General features: G+C 57.8%; 12 protein-coding genes across 12 annotated transcripts in view; 6 read left to right on the forward strand and 6 right to left on the reverse strand.

The window, feature by feature from the left end:
• The window catches only part of PHYSODRAFT_360129 (hypothetical protein), a gene marked incomplete at both ends in the record, with an annotated part of 4,039 nt that extends 670 nt beyond the window's left edge, over positions 1–3,369 (reverse strand). The window contains 3 exons of the mRNA XM_009526104.1: positions 107–394; positions 533–3,089; positions 3,197–3,369. Of these exons, the coding sequence (XP_009524399.1) occupies positions 107–394; positions 533–3,089; positions 3,197–3,369 (3,018 nt within the window). The remainder of the gene's footprint in view (positions 1–106; positions 395–532; positions 3,090–3,196) is intronic.
• A 901-nt stretch (positions 3,370–4,270) lies between these two features.
• On the forward strand, positions 4,271–4,985 carry PHYSODRAFT_557601 (hypothetical protein; the record flags this gene model as incomplete). Its single annotated transcript, XM_009526105.1, has 1 exon — positions 4,271–4,985. The coding sequence occupies exon 1, from the start codon at positions 4,335–4,337 to the stop codon at positions 4,983–4,985; it is 651 nt and encodes a 216-aa protein (XP_009524400.1). The 5' UTR covers positions 4,271–4,334.
• A 500-nt stretch (positions 4,986–5,485) lies between these two features.
• Positions 5,486–5,861, reverse strand: PHYSODRAFT_492337 (hypothetical protein; the record flags this gene model as incomplete). Its single annotated transcript, XM_009526106.1, has 2 exons — positions 5,486–5,590; positions 5,694–5,861. 2 exons carry the CDS (start codon positions 5,859–5,861, stop codon positions 5,486–5,488), a joined length of 273 nt encoding a protein of 90 aa, XP_009524401.1.
• A 279-nt stretch (positions 5,862–6,140) lies between these two features.
• Positions 6,141–8,192, forward strand: PHYSODRAFT_350782 (hypothetical protein). The gene is made up of 2 exons (XM_009526107.1): positions 6,141–6,268; positions 6,363–8,192. The coding sequence occupies exons 1-2, from the start codon at positions 6,227–6,229 to the stop codon at positions 7,920–7,922; spliced, it is 1,602 nt and encodes a 533-aa protein (XP_009524402.1). The 5' UTR covers positions 6,141–6,226; the 3' UTR covers positions 7,923–8,192.
• A 378-nt stretch (positions 8,193–8,570) lies between these two features.
• On the reverse strand, positions 8,571–10,733 carry PHYSODRAFT_495971 (hypothetical protein; the record flags this gene model as incomplete). The annotated part of the gene is made up of 2 exons (XM_009526108.1): positions 8,571–10,420; positions 10,505–10,733. 2 exons carry the CDS (start codon positions 10,731–10,733, stop codon positions 8,571–8,573), a joined length of 2,079 nt encoding a protein of 692 aa, XP_009524403.1.
• A 505-nt stretch (positions 10,734–11,238) lies between these two features.
• PHYSODRAFT_557610 (hypothetical protein) lies at positions 11,239–13,338 on the forward strand (the record flags this gene model as incomplete). The annotated part of the gene is made up of 9 exons (XM_009526109.1): positions 11,239–11,619; positions 11,725–11,905; positions 12,071–12,091; positions 12,181–12,258; positions 12,338–12,537; positions 12,632–12,667; positions 12,735–12,860; positions 12,942–13,138; positions 13,233–13,338. The coding sequence occupies exons 1-9, from the start codon at positions 11,326–11,328 to the stop codon at positions 13,336–13,338; spliced, it is 1,239 nt and encodes a 412-aa protein (XP_009524404.1). The 5' UTR covers positions 11,239–11,325.
• A 214-nt stretch (positions 13,339–13,552) lies between these two features.
• Positions 13,553–14,942, forward strand: PHYSODRAFT_496693 (hypothetical protein; the record flags this gene model as incomplete). The annotated part of the gene is made up of 4 exons (XM_009526110.1): positions 13,553–13,687; positions 13,771–14,109; positions 14,141–14,245; positions 14,775–14,942. The coding sequence occupies 4 exons, from the start codon at positions 13,553–13,555 to the stop codon at positions 14,940–14,942; spliced, it is 747 nt and encodes a 248-aa protein (XP_009524405.1).
• A 523-nt stretch (positions 14,943–15,465) lies between these two features.
• Positions 15,466–15,967, forward strand: PHYSODRAFT_493685 (hypothetical protein; the record flags this gene model as incomplete). Its single annotated transcript, XM_009526111.1, has 2 exons — positions 15,466–15,671; positions 15,739–15,967. The coding sequence occupies 2 exons, from the start codon at positions 15,466–15,468 to the stop codon at positions 15,965–15,967; spliced, it is 435 nt and encodes a 144-aa protein (XP_009524406.1).
• A 117-nt stretch (positions 15,968–16,084) lies between these two features.
• Positions 16,085–16,411, reverse strand: PHYSODRAFT_494973 (hypothetical protein; the record flags this gene model as incomplete). The annotated part of the gene is made up of 1 exon (XM_009526112.1): positions 16,085–16,411. The coding sequence occupies one exon, from the start codon at positions 16,409–16,411 to the stop codon at positions 16,085–16,087; it is 327 nt and encodes a 108-aa protein (XP_009524407.1).
• Positions 16,412–18,483: 2,072 nt separating this feature from the next.
• PHYSODRAFT_494439 (hypothetical protein) lies at positions 18,484–18,786 on the reverse strand (the record flags this gene model as incomplete). Its single annotated transcript, XM_009526113.1, has 1 exon — positions 18,484–18,786. A coding segment is annotated over one exon (303 nt), but the record flags the coding sequence as incomplete, so codon positions are not given.
• A 663-nt stretch (positions 18,787–19,449) lies between these two features.
• Positions 19,450–20,583, forward strand: PHYSODRAFT_493467 (hypothetical protein; the record flags this gene model as incomplete). Its single annotated transcript, XM_009526114.1, has 1 exon — positions 19,450–20,583. The coding sequence occupies one exon, from the start codon at positions 19,450–19,452 to the stop codon at positions 20,581–20,583; it is 1,134 nt and encodes a 377-aa protein (XP_009524409.1).
• An 805-nt stretch (positions 20,584–21,388) lies between these two features.
• PHYSODRAFT_495272 (hypothetical protein) lies at positions 21,389–23,164 on the reverse strand (the record flags this gene model as incomplete). The annotated part of the gene is made up of 1 exon (XM_009526115.1): positions 21,389–23,164. The coding sequence occupies one exon, from the start codon at positions 23,162–23,164 to the stop codon at positions 21,389–21,391; it is 1,776 nt and encodes a 591-aa protein (XP_009524410.1).
• Between the last annotated feature and the right edge of the window lie 73 nt (positions 23,165–23,237).

Below are 23,237 nucleotides of genomic sequence, written 5' to 3' on the forward strand. Positions count from 1 at the left end.
TGTGTACTTCGGATACATAGATCAACAGATACAATAGATCAACAGACCTCCTTGTGCTTAGTGCCGCTAAATCGACGAGATCACCTGGACACACTTATCACTCAACCGCGATCATCTGCGCCAGGTCCTGCAGCGCAGCACCGAACGAATAGCCCTCCTCCTGCTCCCAGTTATCGATGTCCTCCACATCCTCAGCCTTGTTCTTTTCACCAGACTCCTCCGCCTCCACAGCAGTAACATCGCCCTTCGAGAAGCACACGCGGAACGCGCGCACCTCCATCGCCTGCAGCGTCACCGTCGTGCCCTTCACAGGGAGCGACTGCGGGGACCAGCCGTACGCATCGTCCGTCGTCTTCCACTCCAGACCAACGCGGTTGTCCTCTGCGCCCAGCTCCTTCGTGCCAGTCAGCACCAGCTCCGTCACCTCCGACACCACCGAGTTCTTCACAGTGAATAACGTCGAGTAGTCCACCGTCGCTGGTTGTGACAGCGTCGCGTGCTCCTCCACGGCGTAGAGGTGCGACAGACGCACCATCAGACACTGCTTCGACAGCTCCTGTACCGTCGTCAGACCCACGCTCGGAGGGAACTCGCCGACGGTCAGCCACGGCACCTTCGCCTTCACGTCGCTGGTTACCGGCTTGCGGTAGGCCGTGAGCGGACGGAAGAACTGCGACTCCATCTTTGATCGCAGGCTGCGCATGCCATCATCGGCCGAGTCGACGTTAATGAAGAAGTTGCCGCGCACCACCAGACCCTTGGTTACGTGCTTCTTCGCGTTGGAGTCGAGCACGGACTCCGTCTCGTTCAAGTGCTCTCCAACACCCTTGCCATCATCCGCGAGTAGACGTCGGTGCACCATTACCTCCACTTGGCCATCCACCAGACTCGCCGCTCCCTGCGCACGGTCTGTCACTAGATTCAGCTGGCGCTTCGAGTCCTTAATGTAGGCGCCAGTCGTAATGGGGAAATAGTTGGCCGACACACCCTCCTGGTCGTCGTGCAACGTCAGATTCCACGTGTCACGGTGGTTGCGCACGCGCTTCACAAACTCCAGTCCGTTCGAGTCCGTGTACAGCGTGCCGTCGGACGCGATACTCTCGCCAGCGTCAAAGCGCATGATGACCTCCTTGCCCTTCTTGTCGTCAATTGGGACTGAACCGACGGTCCACTCGATCTCGAGGAACTTGTCGTCGTCATTGACCCGATACTCAAGTGTGACCCAGCTGCCGATCTTGAACGCCACGCGGGGCACACTCATAGCATTACTGCGGCTGGTGGTTTGCAGCTCCACCATTGTAACATCAGGCAAAGGGGCCGACGCGGCGCCGTTGGAAGCACCATCAGTGACCGGGTATGTCTTGTTCGAGTCAGGACGGAAAATGTACGCACCAGACTTGGGTCCGTCACCTTGGAACGCTTGGTAGTACGCCACATCCAGCGACAGCGGGATCTGGATGTTCTTCTTCTTGTTTGCAAGCTTGGTAATGGAGCCTGTTTTCTTGCTGATCTCAGCTCGGAGGTGGTGGTTCTCCAGCACAACCACCTCGTCATCCACGTCCTCACTCACATTCTGCTCGTGCACGATAGTGTTGCCGATACTAATATCGCTGGCATCACTTTGCTTCACCAGCAGTCGAGATGTGCTCAACGGCTTCAGCTCCACGCTGAACACGAACGAGTACGGAGCAACCTGCGTCACAGGGTGCACCGGCAACGCCACAAACACATCTTGCGCGCGGATACTTGCGTCTCCCGACAGCACCGTCGCCGCAGCCGACTTGTGTGTGATCGGGATTGACACCGTCTGCACAGTCGTGCGGGCCAGCGCATTGTGCACCAGCACCTCGAACTCGGCGTTGTGTGTGGACACGTCACACACGCTGGTATTGGCGAGCAGGCAGAGGTGATACGGCTCCTTCTCTCCGATGACGAAGAGCACCTCGTTCAGCTCCTTCTCGGCCTGGATGATGCCGTCATTCAGGCGGAGAGCGTAGTCGTCGGCCACGCTCTGCTTCTCAGTTCCGGAGAGGCCGTCGTGGTGCTGCACTAGCCCGACAGCGCGCTGTAGTGCGACAAGTTTACTGGAGTGATGGCTCTGGTACAGAGCATCAATCTGCCGCATCTGCTGGAGCAGCGTGTTAGCTACACGGGCGAAGCGCTTCAACGTCGGTCGGCTAGTAAAGAATCCCGACCAGTAGTCGTCCCGCGCTGAAGCGTAGGGAAAGAAGTCGTCGGTTTTCACGCTCCAAGTGAGCCCCTCTGCCCGCTTGACGTCAGTGTAGTACGACAAGTTGGAGTACAGCACATTCACACGCGCGTCCTGGTTGACGTAGTGGATCAGCTTGTCCATGTTCTTGAACCAGCGGCGAGAATTGTCGAACTGGAAGTCGCAGCCCATGGGGATGAAGACGTGGTTGCCCTTTGAAGCTGCGCCGCGCATCTTGGCATTGCTCACGAACTGCTCCACCTCGTCACACACGTCGTAGTCGTGCAGGTCGGCGTCGTCCTGGATCTGGTTGCCGTTGTTGCCGTAGTCGAACTTCCCGGGCGGACAGTAGTGGTCGATGATCTCGCCCGTGAAGACTTGCGAGGCCTTGCCGCGCGACTTGCTGGGGCGCCAGATGAACTCGAGGTCCTTGTTCTTCTTGCGGTTGCCGTAGTCCTGGTAGTCGATGCGCGCGAAGTAGAGCGCGTCGAAGCCCACGCCCTGCGACAGCAGCGAGCCCTGCGTGGCCGAGTGGCCGAACGGGTCGATCTGCCAGCCGATGCGCGGGCTCACGCCGAACTCGTCCATGAGCAGCTGGTGGCCGTACGCCGTCTGGTCCACCATGGCGATGTAGTGCGGCGTGGCCTCGTCGTGCATGCACCAGCCGCCGTTGACCGTGAGGTCCAGGCGGCCCTCCTTCACGAGCTGCTTGACGACGCCGCGCACCTCGGAGCCCTGCTGGTGCCACCAGCGCTGGAAGAACGACTGCTCCACGAACATGAACTGCCGGTCCGGGTTGCGCACCAGCTCCTCCACGGCCGTGTCCAGGATGTACTGCACCTTCTCCATGTAGTACTGGTCCACGCCCACCAGCCAGCCCCTGGCGGCAGCAGCCATTATCACAGCAGCAGCAATAATAACAATACAGCAACAGCATCGTAGGTATTAGCATCAGTGTTGCAGCAATGATAACGGAGCAGCGCTTACGGGTCGTCGTGGGAGTGCGCGATGAGATGCACGTTGAGCTTGCCGGGGTCGACGCGGCTGGTGGTGTTGTACACGCCGTCGCTGGGCGGCGTCCACTTGCTCGGGTCGCAGGCCGCGTCGGCCGCGGAGGCCGCCAACAGCAGCGCTGTCGATATGATCCCAAGCAGGCGCATTTTTCTGCTCTTGGTCTTCACCTCGATGCGGAAAATTCCGCTTCAGCCAAAGATCGCTGCTGACGATTCAAACTTGAATCGCTCGCGTGCGTTGAAGTGGTCTGACCAATCAGGCACGATAAGGGCCAGTATTAAGGCGGCCAGTGTACTTGGCTCGATTAAGTGCGACTTTGTCCAGGTCGCCTTTGATGCACGGTGCAAGGCCGGGAAGCTCCGTTGACTCCTTGCGGCGATCACCACGAGCCACAGAGTCCGCGCTCCGCGGCGCTCATGCGTGCGATCGCAGAGCAAATATCCATTCACCTCACTTGCTCGGCCGTTACTTGGCGTTTAGTTGGTCGCGCGGTGCAGTGATGGGATACCAGCACTTACAGTATCCGGGATCTAATTGTGGAAGCAGCGGCAACGTTAGTCAGCGGTGCTCCCCCCCCATGAATCAAGGCGGCCGAGAAACGGCAACCCCGCTTGAGCTCGAAGCTGGAGCGGAGCCCGAGCTGCGCACCGACGCTGCTCCACCCGGCCGGGCAAAGCGCGGGCGCCAGCCATCGCCTGCTCGCGCGAACCGCATTCATCGAGGCAGATGATTCTAAAATGCGGTCGCTCCAGCTGGGCTCAGCAGCCGAAACTGCTTCGCAGACTGGAATTTCTGCGCCGCCACCGCCACTGAAGCAGCACAGTACACGGTGGACATATCACCACTGCTTGCTAGCATTGCTTTCGCACGGCCGGCTTCGCTTACAGCAGCGGCGGCGTGCACCCCAATTGCACGTCTATTGCCAATTGAAGTCTTCAGAGTCCAGCACGGTTTCTGTCCAACATCCCTTGCCCTATTCCACGCCTGAATAGAGAGCCGTCGTCGGTCCCCCCATCGCCTTGCAGCGATCACTTCGCGATTTCCACCGCCGCCAGCCCAGGCACCTTCATCGATCGATCGATTGATAGCTAGCCATCTACACGACGCCAGAATGCCGCTCCTGCTGCGCCCCGCGGCGCCTAGCCCCTCCATCGACGAGCTCGCGTTCGCGGTGCCGCTCTCGGCGCAGTCCTCGCAGCGCTCCGTGTCCTCGGCCACGTCCGAGCTGCCGCGCTGCGCCACGCACGGCCGACTGTCAATGCGCCGCCGCCGCAGCACCGCGGGCACCGAGACGGACTTCCTCGGCTGCGCGGACGAAGCCTGCAGCGACCCGGAGCACCGCCACCACCACCTCAGGAGCAGCCTCGCGCAGCGAGCCAGCCAGCAGAACCTGCGCCGCAGCAGCGGCATCCTCAAGCCCAAGGACGTCGCGGTCTCGGACGCTGGCTTCCGCGACTCGAAGCTCTCGTCGCGCGACACGCAGCCCGACGACGACCACCTGTCCAGCGACGGCAGCTACGGGTCGGAGGCCGAGCGCGTGTCCAGCGTGCTGAGCTGCGGCTGCTCGTGCGCGGACGCCAACGAGTTCGCCATCACGTCCTCGGTCGTGGTCATCGAGGACCGCCAGCTCGCCGTCGTGGACAAGGAGCTGCGCGACTTCCGCAAGACCCTCGTGCGGAAGCTGTACACGCGGCTGACGAAAATCTCGGGCATCGGGCGCAAGAAGTCGCCCGCAGTGTCCGCCTCCAAGCCCGTCTGTTGAGTGTTTTGAGTTGAGCTGAGCTGAGCTGAGCGTCTACGTTGGACATCGGGAATCCTTCCTGTAGACGATGAGAGCAGCGTCGCTGTTGGGCAGGCGAGGCAGCTGCACGGAGAAGAAGAGATAGATCCGACCTCGGTGGGGCCGCCGCCATGCCCTCTAATATTTATGCTAACGAATTGCCTTTCGAGTTGTTTCGTGATCCCCAACATCTTCAACTATCCGTCCGTGCCCCGCTGCGTGGACAGGGGGGAACATTGTGCAAGCAGAGCTGCCTTGTCAAGGCGAGAGCTTCTGCACCATGAGTCTTTCGCAGCACCGCTCAGCGCCTCAACTCCAGCGACCAGCCGCTGGTCCAGCGGGTCGAGTGGAAACAGAAGGCACTTGTCGTCTATTGAAGGTGTGGGTCATTTTTCGGTCCGAGAGCCCAACGGCTTCTTCCGCCGCTAACAAACTAACTACATGCCGGCGGAATATCCGCCGCGCCGTCTGTCCGGAGAAATTTACGCGTCGAATGGCTTGCGGTTGGAGCGGCGGACGTGCGCTTGGTACATCATCGAGAACACGAACAGCAGCACGAAGACGAGCGCCACCACGAACGCAATCACCTGCGACCGCATTATCTGTCGCAGCACAAGCCAATGCCCACTCACACCACAGTCAGCAATGGAGACAAAGGATAAAATGCACTGGAGCTGTGAGAGTACGCACCCGCTGGGCGCTGGCCTCGGCGACCTCGGACGGCTTCTTGTGCAGACGCTTGAGCCGCTCGCTCATCTTGGAGTAGCGTTCGCCGCTGTAGATGGTGGGGCCCAGCGCCACGTCCACGCCGCGCTGGCCCTGCTTCGAGGCGCCCGTCGCTCGGTTCCGCAGCTCCATGGCTCTGTCTGTGTTGTTGTGACGGGCGGTGCAGCGGCGGCAGTAGCAGCAGCAGAGTCGTCAGCGAAGTCAAGGTGACGACGGCAAAGGCGACGCGGGTCGAAAGGTGAGGCGGGCCGGCTTGCAGACCCGACCCGAGGGAATGGCCTGCTCGTGATGGGTCAGGCGGGGATTCGTCCATAATACGGCTCCTTTTTGGCCAATCATACAGTTGACCGCGCAAAATGTCGCGTGACCCAAGCGCATAGCGCCTCCGCGGCATCAGTTCTCTGCGTTCCTCTCGCCCGAGCAAGTGACCGACCGAGCGAGCGCGAAGCTCGTGCGTCTTCCTCGCCCTCCCCCTTCTCCGCTACTAGTCTGCCAGCATGAGCGAGTGGTGGGCCACCATCGGCCAGCCCTTCGCGGAGGTGCGTGGCGCGGCGTCTCCCTGTGCTGCAGTTATCGGATCCCGTGGCTGTTGATGCTTACTACTTGCCTGTGCGTTGCTGTTGCTACCACCAGGCGCTGCTGAGTCTGGACACCATCAAGATCAAGGCGGCCTTCGCCAACGCGCCCAGCTCGTACTACGAGTACATCCGCTCCATCTACGAGCGCAGCCCCGAGCACGTGATCATCGAGACGTTCCTCATCGTCTTCGTTATCTACATCACGTTTGTCAAGCGCGACAAGCCCAAGGGCACGGCCGCCAAGCTCTCGGAGCGCGAGATCGACGAGCTCTGCGACGAGTGGACGCCCGAGCCCATCATCCCGCCCAACGCCGTGGTGGACGTCAACAAGTCCAAGCCCATCGGCATCGTGGAGGCCACGCCCGACACGCACCTCAAGCTGCAAGGCTACGCCAAGCCGCTGCTCAACCTGGCGACCTTCGACTTCCTCGGCCTCGGCTCGCGCCCCGAGCTTAAGGAGGTCGCGATCAAGACGCTGACCAAGTACGGCTGCGGCTCCTGCGGCCCTCGCGGCTTCTACGGCACCATCGACACGCACGAGATCCTCGAGAAGGACATCGCGCAGATGATGGGCACGACCGACTCGATTACCTTCTCGGACACAGAGGCCACGTCGTCCTCCGTGCTGCCGGCGTTCGCCAAGCGCGGCGACCTTATCGTCATGGACGAGGGCTGCAACGACTCGATCCTGGTGGGCGCCAACCTGGCGCGCTGCACCGTGCTCTACTACAAGCACAACGACATGGAGGACCTGGAGCGCGTGCTGAAGCGTGTGCGTGACGAGGACAAGCGCAAGAACCGCGGATCGGACTGCCAGCGCCGTTACGTGGTGACGGAGGCTCTGTTCCGCAACCACGGCGACATGATTGAGCTGCCCAAGGTGGTGGAGCTCTGCAACAAGTACTTCTTCCGCCTCTTCCTGGACGAGAGCTTCTCGTTCGGTGTGCTGGGCAAGTCTGGCCGCGGCCTTACGGAGCACTTTGGTATGGACGTCTCGGAGGTGGCCATCATCTGCAGCTCTCTGGCTGGATCTACTGCCAGTGTGGGCGGCTTCAGCACGGGCTCGCAGGAGGTCGTGGACTACCAGCGTATCAACAGCGCCGGCTACGTGTTCTCCGCCTCGGCCCCGCCCTTCACGTCGGCTTGCTGCTCGGAGGCCATCCGTATTATGAGGAACGAGCCGGAGCTCTTCACCAAGCTCCGCGACAACACCAAGCTGGCGCACGACGTTCTGTCCGCGGGTGTCCAGGGCGTGTACAGCATCTCCAAGGCCGTTGTGTCCCCCATCCTGCACGTGCGTCTGCTGCCTGAGGTCGTGGCCCGCGTCGGCAGCGAGGAGAACCAGCGCGCTTTGCAGCGCAAGGTGTGCGACACGGTCATGCAGAAGTGCCTCGCCAAGGGCGTGGCCATCTGCTCGCCGCGCTACAAGACGCACCAGACCATGGAGCCGCTGCCCAGCCTGCGTGTGTCGGTCACCGCGATCCACTCGCCGAAGGAGCTCGAGGCTGCCTGCAAGATCGTCGCGGCGGAGGCCATGGCTACGGCCAAGGAGGTGCTCGCCACCTTCCCGGTGGATGCCGCATCTGCTAGCAGCCTGCGTCAGCGCAAGCAGTAAGTAAGTTGCACAACAGGAACTACCGTAAAGGGATAGCTTCTCTTCTTGCTAATGACAAGCCTGACGCTTACTCCTTAGCTCTCTAGTTGTGTTCATCTGCTGGAGGTAGGTACTGACTGTAGCTTGGCTGTGGTCTACTGTAACTTACTTGTCCTCAGCGAGCAGCTCCTGCTCGCGCTTCTGGCGGTAGATCTCGAACTGCTTGTCGTTGGTGTACTGGTGCAGGCAGGCGTTGAGGGCCTTGTTGTGGTCGCGGCACTTGAAGACCACCATCATGCCGTTGGCCTTGGCGCACTCGGCGAACTTCTCCGCCACGCTGTGGCACTTGGCGATGGCGATGTCGCTCAGCTCTTGCTTCAGTTTCTGTGCATGCAACACCCAACCGGCACCAGTTAGCTTACGGTAGAATACAGGCACGTTGCTCAGCCACTGCAGCACGCACATGCTCGGCCTGGTTGCTCCAGGACAGACGCGAGGAGCGGAACTTGGCCTTGGCCGTCTCCTTGTCCACGGGCTGCTCCATGATCGATCTGCTGGCTTGGCTTTCAATACTGCGCGTTTCCAATCGCAATATGGTGTGCGCCACTCCATTTCAAGCTATCATTTAGTTACAGCGTGTCAACAACTTCAACGTTGCCTTGCGGACAGCTACGCTACAACCTGATTGCCCGCGAGGTATCCCGTCATCCTCCAGGACCATGGAGCCTGGAAGCTGCTCACCCCAGCGAACTCCTCGTAAATGCGCTTGGAGACGGCGAGCGTGTCGCCCGTTGTGGTGGTCGGGTAACGCTCGTGGCTGAGCTGCCAATTTAGCTCGAAATCGACGCGCGCCTTCTTCAGCGCGGCTTCGTTGACGTCGCGCTTTTGCGTATACGACTGGCAGACTTCGGTCAACCACATGCGCCAGCGAGGCAGGTAGTAGCCGCTTACGAGGCCGGCCCACTCCTTGCCCGCGTAGTCGTGGATGGACTCCGAGTTGTTGTCCCCCCATCGCGTCACCTGGTTGCGAGCCTCGTACTCGTAGTAGTCTTGGAGGCTGGTCACTTCAGCAGCCCCAACTTCGTCGGCTAGAGCGCGTGCATCAGCGACCCAGTTGCCGAGCAGGAAGTCATCATTCGTCGCGAGGATCTCGTCTAACCACTCGATCGTCACTAGCATGCGATCCGTCCAAGCACACAACTGATCCGCTGGAGTCTCCTTCCCTGCGTACATGTCCTCCAAGTGGAGATACTGGGCCATGAAATGATCACTCAGAAACTGTCGCGTGACGTCGACTAGGTCATGACGGTACGTGTCCACCGCGTGTAACTCCGAGCCGGCAAGCAGAAGTTCCTTCCAAGCACGCGTGATATCCATGGGGTCGTATGTGATCAGTGTTGGCATGAAGCCATCCCGAACGAGCTTCCAGTGCGGAATCAAACAGACCAAGCTCTTGGTGACACCTCCGTATCCCAGCGTGCGGTTGTACACCGATTGCAACAGAAAGCCCCACGCTCGTTCCGTGTGCGCGTCTTGCGAGTGATAACGCTGCGCAGCAAAGCTCGGAACCCACTCGTCCATATCGAGCGGGGCATCCACCCAGGCCATCTGCAGCGTGAGGTCGTAGACCACGTAGTTCTGGAAAATACCTTCCATTGTCAGCCCCATGCCGATCATAGTCCCACTGCTGGCGCGATTCGCTAGTACAGGTGCCGTGCCGAGCGTCGGCAAGTCCCCGCGCATTCCGGTGTTCCCGCCAAAGTTGTGAAGCACGCAATAGATCCAGCTCTTGCCAAAATAGTTGTCCATTTTGTTCCACACAGGCCGAACCTCGCTGTAGAGGTCGAGGATGATCATTTTATCGTTCGGGACGCCGTCCAGATAGGTTTGCACGCGCTCCTTCGTCCAATAGTTGGGGCTGTTCACAAAAAGCCAGCCTTGAATAAGCCATACCGCGTTCGGGTCTGCTGCTGTCATGCTGTCGATAACGGCACGCGAGGCTGCCTGAAGCTTGGCCGGGTCGGTGAAGTCGGGGTCCATTTCGTTGTATGTATCGCACTGATACAGCGACGACGTGTAGTCATAAAGCGCACGCTGCTCCTCCAGAAACGTCTTACCGATTTCATAGTAGAGTGGGTCCTGTGGATCCAGCATGTACACGCAGCAAAACTCGTCCGAGAAGCCTCCCCAGTTAGGCGAGCGTGTGAATTTTGCGTTCGGGTATAAAGTCTTGAGCTCTTCGGGTACGTGGCCTGCGAACGCCGGCAATGCAGGAACCATACCAAATCCCCGCATGCGCTCGAGAATTTTCAGCTGTAGCTCGTACTGCCCGTCGATGAAGGCTTGTGGAAGCGGCCCTTCCACCCAGCTACCGCGAAGATTGCCCATGCGTCCCCACGCCAAGAAGGCTGCGCCGGCGAAGAACTTGTTCAGGCCAGCAGAGCTCACGTTGTAGTGCTTCTTGAAGGTGTTCTGCCAAACCTTCTCCTGTCCGGTGAACGCCAGCGGCATATTGATCCCTGCACAGCAGCAAACTCGTTGCCTTGTAAGTAGACAGTCTATTACCACAACATTTTGGGGGACACATGCCAGCAGCCACGAACCGTTGAGAGCCATCCAGTCGATGTGCTTCTCCCACTTCTGCCACCCCCACGCCCACGACGAGTAGCTGACCGTGCACACGTTCTGGTAGTACGAGAACTTGGCGCTGCGTTTGTGGCGCACGCGCTTATCAACCTTCGGCAGCACGTAGGGAAGCTGCAGCTTGTGGTCGTCCCAGTCCGTCTGCGTGTGCAGCGCCGTCTTGAGGTACCATTGTAGGCCGTACGCCATGGCTGTAGCCGAGTTGGCGGCGACCTCGAGCTTGTCATCGGCGCTCCCGAGCTCGAACACGTCCAGACCGTCAGCGTCTGACGGCAGCACCCGCAGCGTGATCTAAACGCAATTAGAGCGTTAATCAACTGTACAATAAATACTCGTCCATGGGATCTTCTGGCCAGACCTGATCGTTGAAGCGCGCGCCCAGCCGGCGGTGGATGAGGCCGCGCGTGGCCGCCACGATGTCGGACGGGGTCGCGTCCCTCTTCAGCAGGTCAATGGAGGCCTCGACGCCCGCGCAGAGCAGCAGGAGCGCCAACAGCATCGCCGCGGAGATTCGACGCCGAGCCATGTCGCCCGAATCTGAGATGAAAAGCTTGCGCCTCTTCAAGTCTCAAATCGGACTAAAGCGTGATGCAAATCGGACCGCGTGCTGACGTAACGAAGCGGAAATCCGGTCCATTAACAGCCAATAGCGACCAGGTCCCCTTTTGCAGACAAGCAAGGGCAACCTGGGCAGAAACGCTAACACTCGTCACACCGCAAGGAGCCTCCAGCGCCGCGACACTCGCTCACCCGCTCACCCGCTCACACACACGCACGCACGATGGCCATGCGCAAGCGCCGCTCGAGCCCCGACGGCAGCGGCAGCCCCAAGAACGCGCAGACGGCGGCGCCCGAGCCCGCGGCGCCCAAGGCCGGCGGCGGGCTCACCAAGTTCATGACGCGCGTGGTGGCGGGCTTCGCCATGATCGGCGGCTTCATCGCCATCCTGTACGGCGGCCACATGTACGCCTGGGGGCTCGTGGTCGTGCTGCAGACGCTGCTCTTCCGCGAGCTCGTGAACGTGCGCTACCGGGCGGCGGCCGAGAAGAACATCCCGTGGTTCCGCTCCGTGCAGGTGGGCAACTGTTGCTGCTGCTGCTAGTGTTTGCTGGCTGTAAGAGGGGGAGGAGGGAGGACTGATCTGGCGGTGTGTACTGTACTGTACTGTACTGTACTGTAGTGGATGTGGTTCGTGGTGGCGCTGTTCTACAACTACGGCGACTCGTTCGGCGCGTTCATCGAGAGCAGGAAGATCCGCTTCGTGCCGCCCGCCATCGTGCACTACCTGCGCTACCACACGTGGGTCTCGTTCACCATGTACGCCATGCTCTTCGTCATGTCCGTGCTCAGCCTCAAGAAAGGTGCGTGCGTGCAGTCTACTGGACTGCTGGGTCGTGCGGTTGTCTCGACAGCTCGAAAGTCTGATGTCAACTGCAACTGGGCGACCGACACTAACTGATGATGCCTTCAACTAACACGATGTGTGGCATTGCAATGTATGTTGCCATGGCTTCTTGCTACGATAGGGTACTACAAGTACCAGATGGGTACGTTGCTGCGCATTTGTCGGTATCTTGCAAGAGGGAACGTATGGAAACTTACCTGGTGTACCGTGGCTGTGGTGGCGCTTGTACAGGTCAATACACGTGGACCATTGTGACGCTGGGTCTGATCGTCTTCCAGATGAAATACGTCCTCACGAACATCTTCAACGGTACGATGCGATGCAACTCTTCAATAGCTGGACTAATCGTTGCTTGGTTGAAGAGACTAATGGGATGATTCGTGTCTAGGCCTGTTCTGGTTCTTCTTCCCGGTGTCGCTGGTCATCTGCAACGACTGCTTTGCCTTCTTCTGCGGCAAGCTCTTTGGCCGCAAGTTCATCAAGACGCCGTTCCTGCGGTTGTCCCCGAACAAGACGTGGGAGGGATTCATCGGTGCTTTCATTTGCACCATCATCTACGCCTTCTTCTCCAGCGCTTTCATCGCTCAGGTATGCAGTGAACAGAATGTTGCGTTATGTGGCAGGTTTGTTTGCATGGACTCGTTACTTATGCGTTTGGTGATCGTTGCTGTGTATACTGCAGTTTTCTTGGATCATCTGTCCGGTGGAGAGCTTCGAGGTAAGACTGCATTGGCAGTTAAAGGAACTTAACCTGTCATGGCTAACACTCGCTTATGCATTTGCAGTTCAAGCTGATCCCTGACCCGCTGACGTGCACTCCCAACGACGTGTTCCTCCCGCACTTCTACGATGTTCCGGCCTTCCTGGCGCGCCTAATCGGCCGGGGACAGATTCAGCTTCTCCCGATTCAGGTGCGCGTTCTTGCAGTATTGTCGGGCTTAGAAGACAGCAACCGTTGACCCCCTCCTTTTGTGTTGCTGATGAACGTTTAGCTGCACTCCGTCTGGTTCGCAATCTTCGCTTCGGTTGTGTCGCCGTTTGGAGGGTTCTACGCGTCGGCTATCAAGCGCACGTACAACCTCAAGGACTTCGACTCGGTTATCCCGGGCCACGGTGGCGTCATGGACCGCATGGACTGCCAACTGATCACCAACTGCTTCACCACGGTCTACTTCAACACCTTTATTCGGTACGTGATACCAACTCGCTTGGGCTAAAAGGCTATACAATCACCCCTCTAACTATTGTTGCCTGCCTACGTGTCTTGCCGCCATCCTGTGCAGTTCGCAGACGCCGTCCGTGGCGCTGATTCTGAACCTCGTGGCCCAGCTGACAGTCGAACAGAAAAACGAGGTGCTGCGTGCCATCCAAGAGATGCTGCAAGGGTAAAAAGCGTCTCCGCAATTACGCAGCCGTCGGTTGCTTAGAGTCACAGCAAGAAACCATTGCCAGAGCTACGCAAGGACGATGAAGAGAGCCACAGAGACAATTTAGCATGCTGTTTTTGTGAACAAGCTTTTTATCCACTACACCATATCATACTTTGAGTCAGATAAAACGTTCTCATTTGATTGTCTCATTTGCTCACTTGGTCATTTGTGTCATGGCAATGAGCGCCCCGCTCGACGAGCGCTTTAGCCTGCGCGTACGGAACCTGCCGGCTGTATTGTCCACGGAGGCCGTCACGTCCTTGCTCACCCACTACGGCGCCACTCGCGTCCGTGTGCTACAGCGCCGAGTACGTAGCGTCCAGCTCTGCACTGCCAAAAGTCCGAGTGTATCAATGCTCAAATTCCGTTGTGTGTCGTGTGTTTTGGCCAGAATGCAGCGTCCAGTGGCAAGGAACCGGGCGCAGCGGCACCCAAGAAGCTGCAGAAAGCTGTTGCAACTTTTGCAACTCGTGAAGCGCAGCAGAATGCTCAGAGGCGTCTGAATTCGCTGGAGCTGGCTGGCCACCACCTTCAGGTGGAAGTGGTTGGCGATGAAGCTGCAACCACGTCGACTGAGGCGAAACCGGAGGCTGTGGATGCTGGCCACACGCTGCCGTTGAAGGGGCAACCGCCGCTTCCTAAAGGTTTGCCTCCGCCGCTCCCACCGACGCCAGCTCCTGTGCAGAACCCTCTCTATGCTCCTGCACCGTTGGCTCCGCATCTTGGGCAAGTATACTAATAATTGTAATTGACAGCAATAGTGTGGCGGAGCAAGTTCTAACTGCGGGTTGTGTATGGGCGGCAGATTGCACTACGCGCCGTCACCATTGCTCGAGTACAAGTATCCGAAGGCCACCGAGAGTATCGTGCGCAACATTGCGAATGGTTGGGACTGCTGCGATAATGCATTTGGAGTTGTGAGGTGCCTGCAACTGAAATGGTGTTTTGTATCTCCTTTCTTTCTTTGTTGCAGCGCTTATCGCGCTACCTCGATTTTATACTCAGGTGCTTCATCTCATGAACAAAATGAATTTGCCGCCGCCGTTCGATGACGACGCGATTCCAGGGAGATTTTCAATTAAGCCCAAATTAAATGAACAGGAGTCCGACATGGCGAGTGCTCGGAGACGGAATCGCAAACGACCGAGGACGGGTGAATGTCTGGATGAACAGATCGTGGAAGAAGACGAGGAGGAAGATGAAGAAGAGGACCAAGATACTGGGGAGACCGACAATCAGAAGGACACCCCAGTTCCTGAAGTCTACCCAGCACAAGTGTTTGAATTGGGTGGGCGCACTAACGTGAAGGATGCAAACACTTTCCGACACAGCTCACCCGCAACGAATGATAGCGACTCACGACCCGAGCTTATTGGAAAGCCCTTGGTACGACAGAACAAGTTGTCCGCTATCAAGAATAACGCCGCTCTTCACGGAGCCTTCCAACTCGGAGCTGAAAGTGGAATCAGCCACGAAGTGCATCAACTGGCACGCCCAGGTGTGATATCAAAGAGCGAGTTGGAACGACAGCGAGTTCCACGTGAAGGTATGCTATACTTGTAAGTACGTGAATGAGCTGATAGCTATATCGCTTGTAACTCGAACCATTTCGTTTCTGCGTACAGATTTACTCAAGGAGCCGCTATTGGCGTCCTATTCGCGTGGATCGCCATCGAACACTGTTTTGGTGAAGAATATCGCGCGTGGGGTGGATGAAAAAGACCTGCGCTTTGTTTTCGGCTACGTCTTGCCATCGGATTCAGCTCTGGAGTGGGTGATACAGTTATATTATACCTGTGAAAATGTCGGAGCTCTAACGGTGTGCGAATGTTGCAATTGGTCGAGTTAGCTCCATGAAAATCACGTTGTCGGTAGCTACGGGTTCTGCTTCAATTACGTACCCAAACAAAGCGGTAGCAACCACAGCAGTGGACGAGTTGCATGGCCTACAGCTAGACGGACGGACGTTGATTGTGGTACGACAGCGACGAGGATAACTTCGCCGCTATGTGTCTCCTTCTTACCCTCTACTGATATGTTGGCGCTTCAGAGTTTCAAAAGCGCAGTACCAGATTCACTCCATGTGATGCCCACGGTGCAGCCTTGGACTTTGGAGCAGCTTGCAAGTAAACGCCTACCTGACGCACAACTCGCTGGGGAGAAGGTCATGAAAAAGTATCAACGCGGTCAGCCTTCCGACACACTCTACGTCAAGAATCTGGCCAAGGCAGTGGAGCTTGCGGATCTCCTGGCCGTTTTCAGTGCAGTCCTTCCCCCCGAATCAGGGCCAGAGTACGAGGCAATCAACACCTTGGCCCGAATGACCATACCACTGCTAACTTTGTTGTTTGTGCGGCAGAGTTTTGGATATTCGCCACTTCACTGAGGGAAGGATGAAATGCCAAGCCTTTGTGAAGTACCCCACGGTTGAGCTCGCTTCCGGCGCGTTACTACAAGTACATGGAGTTGTGCTGAAGGAGAAACCTCTGATTGTGGTAAGTGCATTGATAAACTGGGTAGGCCACCGTCTGTGTATGTCGATACTCACATTGTTTCATGTTGTCCCCCAGTGCTTTCGTAAAGCCTAAACAGACTAGAAATGAACCTGCTGATGCAGTTCACACACCCAGCTCTAATCGCCTGCCTTTCACTTCGTCCATTAAATAACGCCACCGGTTTCCCGAGACACAAGTTGGCGAGCGGAATCAGGGAAGCTCGCGCAGCTTCGCTTCGCTGATACTGTTGATCACCCACAGGTAATTCACAATGATCGCCGAGGATACCGCGTTGACTTGCGGCTGCGCTTTCAGTTGCCTTGTTAGTTGGCGCAGCGCGATCGGATTAATCTTATCGGACACGATAATGAGCTTCCGAGTACGGTTCTCGCGCTTGTGCATCTCCTCGGGAATCTCGTCCATAAACGCAATCAGCTCCCCACCGCCCATACAGATCAACGTGTTCAACTCGGTGATCGGCGGCATGGGTGGGAGAAATTCACCGATGACGTGAAAGCAGAAATCTGCAAACAGCATCGTGCCGACATTCGCGCGGTCAACCTGGAAAAATGCCAGGAAATACAGATAGATTAGCTCTATGCCAGCCACAACGTAACAATAAGTGTAAATAAGCCATACGTCTGGCGCAGAAAGCTGCAGGAGCTTCTCTCGCGTTAGTCGTGATCGCTTGACGGCGTCATGAATCCTTCTCCCTTTCCAATGACCGTCGGCTTCATAATTTACTTCACTCACATAGCCGCCATGGTCTGCACAAGCTGTAACGATTCAATGAAAAATACAGATTAGCATCGCACAATACATCGGAAACCCAATAAATTTCTGATACTCTTACCTTGAAGCCACTCGTCGCTCACAATCCAGCGACCACCAACCAGAGCCTTGAGGTACTTTAGCGACCGGATCTTCACCCAGCGTCCAGACTTCGGCCCGATAAACAGTTTGCGTTTACCACTCTTGGGACCTTGAGGCGAGGACGCAGAGTCAGAATCGTCCATCGAAGGAGCCTCCTCCTCCATGTCGTCGCCATTGACGCATTTCACAATCAGGTGCGTCACGCGGTTAGACCAGTACTGCACAACTTCAGCGCCAAGCAAATCGGCCCACTCGTCGATCTGCTGCATTCGAGACTCCTTGAATCCCGAGCAGAGGAACACCATACCCGAGTTTCTTCCCTGTGTCTTGGGCTTGCTTTTCTTGGCTTTCGACTTCTCTGAAGAACGAGGCGAGGGTCTTGCTTTGGCAGCCAATAGATCAGGTGAAACCATACTGTCAGACGGAGGACGACGCTGGCGTTTTCTTACCGCACGACTTGGTGTCGAGTCTGAAACAAGGTCCTCCGCCGGCCTTCGGATGAACGTGCCTGGCACGCGGTTGTCCGAGCCCGTCCCAATCAGAAATTTGACAGCGTAGAACCCGTCCCCGTGAACCTTCGTGATACGCGCCGCCCCTCCTCGCTTATTGATACCGACCCATTGACGCTCGATTACGTCCACGAGATCCCCAACTTGAAAGACCTCGACGTCAGGAGGGTGGATCTGGCTATCAACAGCCAGCGATGAAGCTTCCGCTAATCCGTTATTCGACTGGTGTGCTGCTGCCTCATTTGTAGTGTTTCCTGCCGTCGTACCTGTACCTATAGAGACTCCATTCGTAGACGATCGCCGCCTTTTGCGTGGTGTTGGTGTCTGAAGCTTCGGTTCTGCGGCTCCCGTTTCCGACTCGGAATCTGATGCGCCCATGTCTTCATCTGAATCCGACTGCCGCCGTGAGCGTAGATCCAATATCGGTGTATGCTGAGAACCTGCGTCTTCCTGTTGAGTCTGATCGTGCAATGAATCTGTCGCTGGCCGCCGCCGCCGTGTCGGCGTGTGCTGCTCTTCCGGCTCGCCTTCTTCCAGTTGTGTTTCACAGACGACGACATCCACTGCATCGTTAGCTGACCGCCGCCGCCGCCGCGGAGGTAGGACTGTCTGCGCCTTCGGTTCCTCCACATCCAGCTGTGTTTCCTCCTCAGAATCCATCGTATCAGTACGTGACCGCCGCCGCCGCGTCGTCCGCTCCTCCACTTCGTCTTCCCTCGTCACAGTACCGTTCATCTTCACACTCTGCGCATTCACAGTCCGAGGCGCAGCAATCTCAAAGAGCGCGGGCGACAGCGGCGACGCGTGGGCCTGCGAGTTCAACTCATGCGCCAGCGTCCGTCGGGGCGACGACCTCCTCACGGGCGTCGCCACTGGAGTCGACGTCTTCTCCGTCTTGATCTTGACGCCGTTGCGGGGCTGTGAGCTCACCCACGCGTCCATCAGCGTCTGCGTCGACGGGCTCTTGGTCTGCGAGCTGGAGAGGCGCTTGGTCGCAGCAGCTCGTCGCGGAGACGACCGTCGCTCAGGCGTCGCCGTCGTCGCCTTCACCTTCGCTCTCACTCTGGCAGCAGGCGACGCCACTTGCACCTGTATCGGCTCCTTCTTCACCTGCTTCGGCGGCTCTGCAGCGTCGCTCTCGTCCGCGTCCAGCTCCATAACTGGCGCTGTTGACGCTGCTGGAGCTGGAGCTGGAGCTGGAGCTGCTGCGGTCTTCTCGGTCTTGATGGGCGCTGGCGCCTCCGCGGCTGGCGCTGCCGACGCGTCGGGCGCGGCGCAGAGCATCTCCGTGGCGCGCAGCAGCTCCTGCACCGTCGTGTCGTAGCGCAGCCGCCGCTTCTTGGCCGGCGTCTTGCAGATGGGGCACACGGCCTTGAGCTCCAGCGCGCGGTGGATGCACTCCTCGCAGAAGCAGTGGTTGCAGGGCAGCGACACCGGGTTGTCGTACGCGCACAGGCAGATGGCGCACTGCAGCTGCGCCGAGAAGCCCTCCACGACGCGCTCCAGCCGCGCCAGCGTCCACGGCGCCATCTCCGCCAGGCAATAGCGACAGGTGACAGTATGGGGCAGTTCTAACGTGTGTTACCAACGTTTCGTAGCCGTTATAGTTGCAGTTATATGTGAACGAACGAGTAACTTTTTGCCAGTCACTATTTTAATCACAGATTATTTACTGGAAGGTCACGAAAAGCCGCCTTTTGCTATGCTAGGTCAAAAGTCTTTAAATCCGTTAGGTCCTTCCACATGGGGATAAAAACATCGTTGGAAAGCGCTGCGTGTGCTCTAAATGATACGCAATTGCACTTAGGAGGAAGAGCATTATTAAAAGCAGAGCATGCTATGATGTGCAACCACTTCACTGATAATGCTGCTATCGAGTCGATTCTAAAAATAGCGCATGCTCGACCCTTCAAACAACTGAGCTTGAGTATCGAAAATGGACAGCTAAGGGGTGGTCTCATGGTTAGGAAGATAGGAGTGCTAATGACGCCTGAACTAGCAGCAACCACAGCGTGAAAACGTGCAGAGCATGTTTTAGATGCTTCCGAGGGCACCATCAAAGTATGGGGTGGCTTGGGCCACTTGCGGATTTAATTTTGATGAAACCAGCATAATTTGAAGTGACCTTCCAGTAAATAATCTGTGTTAGTTAATACACACTACAGTACATAGGGTAATTGTAGCCGAGCGGCCATGTCGCTGGACGAGTCGTCGGTGCTGATGGACCGCGCGCTGGTGACCATGTGCCAGGAGCTGCCCGAGTCGCTGGGGCTGTACAACACGGCCAAGGACCAGCTCTCGCTGGCGGCCATCCGCGCCGTGCCGCTGCTGGAGGGCGTGGGCCCGGACTCGCGCAAGCTCGCGCTGATCCGCGACTGGATGCGCGCGTACGAGCCGGCCGAGGACCAGCCGCTGTCGGCCGAGATCAGCATGGACTCGCTCAGGGAGACGGACCGCCGCGAGCGCAAGGAGCGCGAGCGCCAGCTGCAGGAGGAGAAGCACGCGCAGCTCACGAGCGAGAGCGCGGCCGAGAGCGACGACCGGAGGCGCCGCAAGCGCCAGCGCAAGAAGGACAGGGCCGCGGCCAAGGAGCGCGAGCGCGCCAGCAAGGACAAGGCCAAAGGCAAGGACAAGGCCAAGGCCAAGGCCAAGCCCAAGAAGGCTGCCGCCAAGCAGAAGAAGGCCAAGAGCAAGCAGAGCGGCAAGACCAGAGCGTCCTCCGCTGGCGGCGGCCGCAAGCGCCACGTGCAGCTGGACAGCGACGACGACGTGCTGTCCCTTGAAGAGTCCAGCAGCACGAGCGAGGAGTCGTCGTCCGACTCGAGCGACTCGAGCGACTCGGACAGCGACAGCAGGTCCAAGAAGCGCAAGAAGGCGTCCTCGGGCAACCTGCCACCCAAGGAGATCGTACTGTCCTCGGACGAGGACGACGAGCCCAACGAGATGTTCGACACGGACGACCCGGACGTGTACGAGGTGGAGAAGATCCTGCGAAAGAAGGCCGGCGCCAGCTACGGCGACCCGGATTTGTATGAAGTCAAGTGGGAAGGCTACGAGGAGACCACGTGGGAGCCCGCCACCAACATCTCCAAGGACCTGATCGACGAGTTCGAGGGCCAGCCCGTGCGCGAAGACGTGTACACGGTGGAGGAAATCGTGGATCGCCGCAGCAAGCGCGACCCCACCACGAGGCTTAAGACGTACCAGTACAAGGTCAAGTGGGTCGGCTACGACGACCTCACGTGGGAGCCCGCCGAGAACCTCCCGCACAACCTGCGACGAAAGTTCGACCAGAAGTACGAGAACCGGAAACGTCGACGGTCGTGAGAGAGGAGGCAACAACCGAAAAGTTAACAAAACTACATGTAGAAGTTTGCGTGGCACTTGCGCTATGAGGGCGCTACCGAGAGGTTCATGTGCCCCGCATTCGATACCATAGCATAGCGGCAACGGCTCAATTACTTAAGTTTCTGTGCTAGCAGAACAACACCGCTTAAAATTACATGTAGTGCGAGTACTCGTTGAAGACGAACTTCTTTAGTTCTTCAATTGGCAGTGTTTGTACTGAACGCTCGCCTAGGTATGCATGTTCTCGCCAAAAAACCAAGACCGAAGGAGCAGTGCATGCTACTTGCACCATGATATGAAGCTAAGATGCATTGCGTCTACGATAAATGCAATCCATTTCAGCATCCGAGTTCAATCGCTCCCACCCCTGCCGGTCATTTCGGCTTTGGTCCAGAACGATTTCAGGCCACTGCGCGCCACTTCGATCCAGCATCAGAAACAGTATGTAAGGACACCCGAGCAAAGCGTCCTTGATTCGGAACAGACCCCATGAAAGTACTTGGTCCAGACGTGCACCCCCGAACATCGAGTTTAATTCGTCCCGTGACAACGGCTAGGAATGCCTCTCGCATCCCGTCCAGGTTTCGAGTAATGCCAAACGATTCATCACACGCAGCAGCACCGTACATGGTCAGTAGAAAGCTACGCGGTCGTTATATGATCTACTGTACAAGTTGTTGAGGACTCAACCGGTTGACAGTTGTCGAGCTACATAGTACATGTAGTAAAACCATTCCCATCCAAGAGAAACAGCAAGCGCGAAACCATGCGCGACGCTATGGCCCTATTGCGACACCAGCGCTCGTAGCAGGTATTGCCGACGTGCTTCTGCGTCTTCCTTGTCCTTCTTGCGCTTCACTATCGTTGCTTCCTCTTCTTCACTCAGCCATCGCTTGCGCTCGCCCCGAACGAACTCTCCGTATCGCCACCGAGCGTTTTGACCTTGTCCGCCGAAACCATAGCACGCCACACCCTCAACGAAGCCGTTCACGAAGTTCCCACGAAGACGATACCCATTCGTATACAGCAGCTCGCCTTCACCATGCCGCACATTCTTTACGAACTCTCCAACGTACTGCGCCACTCCATACAGCCCCATCGGACCCCCTGCTGCCAAAGTCAAGCCAGGGGTGTCCCTCTCCAGCATGTCCTTGGTCATCAGCGTATCAAACTCCAGCGGGAGGTACACACGCTCGCCGTGACCGTGAAGCTGTCCGTGGGCCCATTCTCCACGCCACAACTTCCCATCAGGTGAACACAACGCGCCTTGGCCGTGGAACCGGCCGCGAAGGACGCCCCCTTCATAGGTTGTCTTGCCTCGCCCGCGATGCCAGCAGCCGGAGTCCTCAGGGAACTCGTATTCGCCATTCCACTCCCAATTTGTGCGCTTGTGTTGCTCAGGCTCTGGCGTCTGTGGTCTTTCTTCCGTCTCCGGCGTGAACTCGTAGACGATGCGAGCCTCGCCAGTTTGGTGTCCATTGCAGTATTCCCCATCGTACACCAAGACCCCACGCCCGCCGTTCTTCTTGCTCTTGCTTCGAGGCTTCACAATAACTGTGCTCGTGTGCACACCTCGCCCATGCATCTGGTCGTCCACCCAGTTACCCTCGTATCGATCGCCGTTAGAAAACACGCGCGTGCCTTTGCCATGACGCTTGGACCGCACGAACGAACCTTCGTACACTCCACCGTCCCGATACACGTAGCGGCCTTCACCGTGGAGATCTCCGTTCTCAAAGTTCCCGTCGTAAGTATCACCATTGGCAAAGCGCATCGCTCCTGGACCTGTCTGCAGACCTCGCTCGAAAATCCCCACCGCAGTGCAGCCATCACGCTCGAGGACGCCGGTACCGTGAGGTTCATCGTCTTCCCATTCACCTTCGTATCGTCTCCTATTGGCCTTGTTAGCTTCCGCATTGCCATAGGTGCGCACTCCTTGTCCATGCCTTTTACCGTCCACGAACTCCCCAGCGTATGTGCCATGGATCCCCCCAGATCCATACGACATCCGACCGAAGCCGTGGAAGTTGTCGAGCCGGAAGCCGCCGCTGTAGGTCGATCCGTTGCGAAAGCGCAACTCACCGCGCCCGTGACGCAGCCCATGAACAAACTCCCCGTCGTACACATCACCCGACGCCCCGTACACGCAGACTCCTCGGCCGTCGTACAATCCCTGCTTCAGTTCACCGTCATACTGGTCTCCGCTGCGGGTCTGCCAAGTGCCGTGACCGTGCTTAAGCCCTCGAAAGAAGTCTCCTTCATACTTCTCTCCACGCAGCCATTGCTTCGTCAACGGGTGCTGCGCCTTGGGCACGCGCAACACTCCAAAGCCTTCGAACAGATCGTTCACAAACTCACCCGTATAGCTACCGCCCGAACCGAAAGTAAGCACTCCTTGGCCGTGACGCTTGCCGTCGACCCACTCGCCGTCGTACACGTCCCCACTCGAGTACTTCAGCCGCCCACGCCGGTGAATGGATCCATCGTCACCAAGTCGCCACGAACCAACGCTGTAGATGACACTTCCTCCAGCCTTTGGGGCGGGTTTAGAGTCGCTCATGCTGCCGTTCGACCACACAAGAGAAAATAACCGCGGCTCTCCAGCACGACCCTGTTAACATCTAAGCACAAGC

This window comes from Phytophthora sojae (genome assembly GCF_000149755.1).
Source record: "Phytophthora sojae unplaced genomic scaffold PHYSOscaffold_3, whole genome shotgun sequence".
Taxonomy (NCBI): Eukaryota; Oomycota; class Peronosporomycetes; order Peronosporales; family Peronosporaceae; genus Phytophthora; species Phytophthora sojae.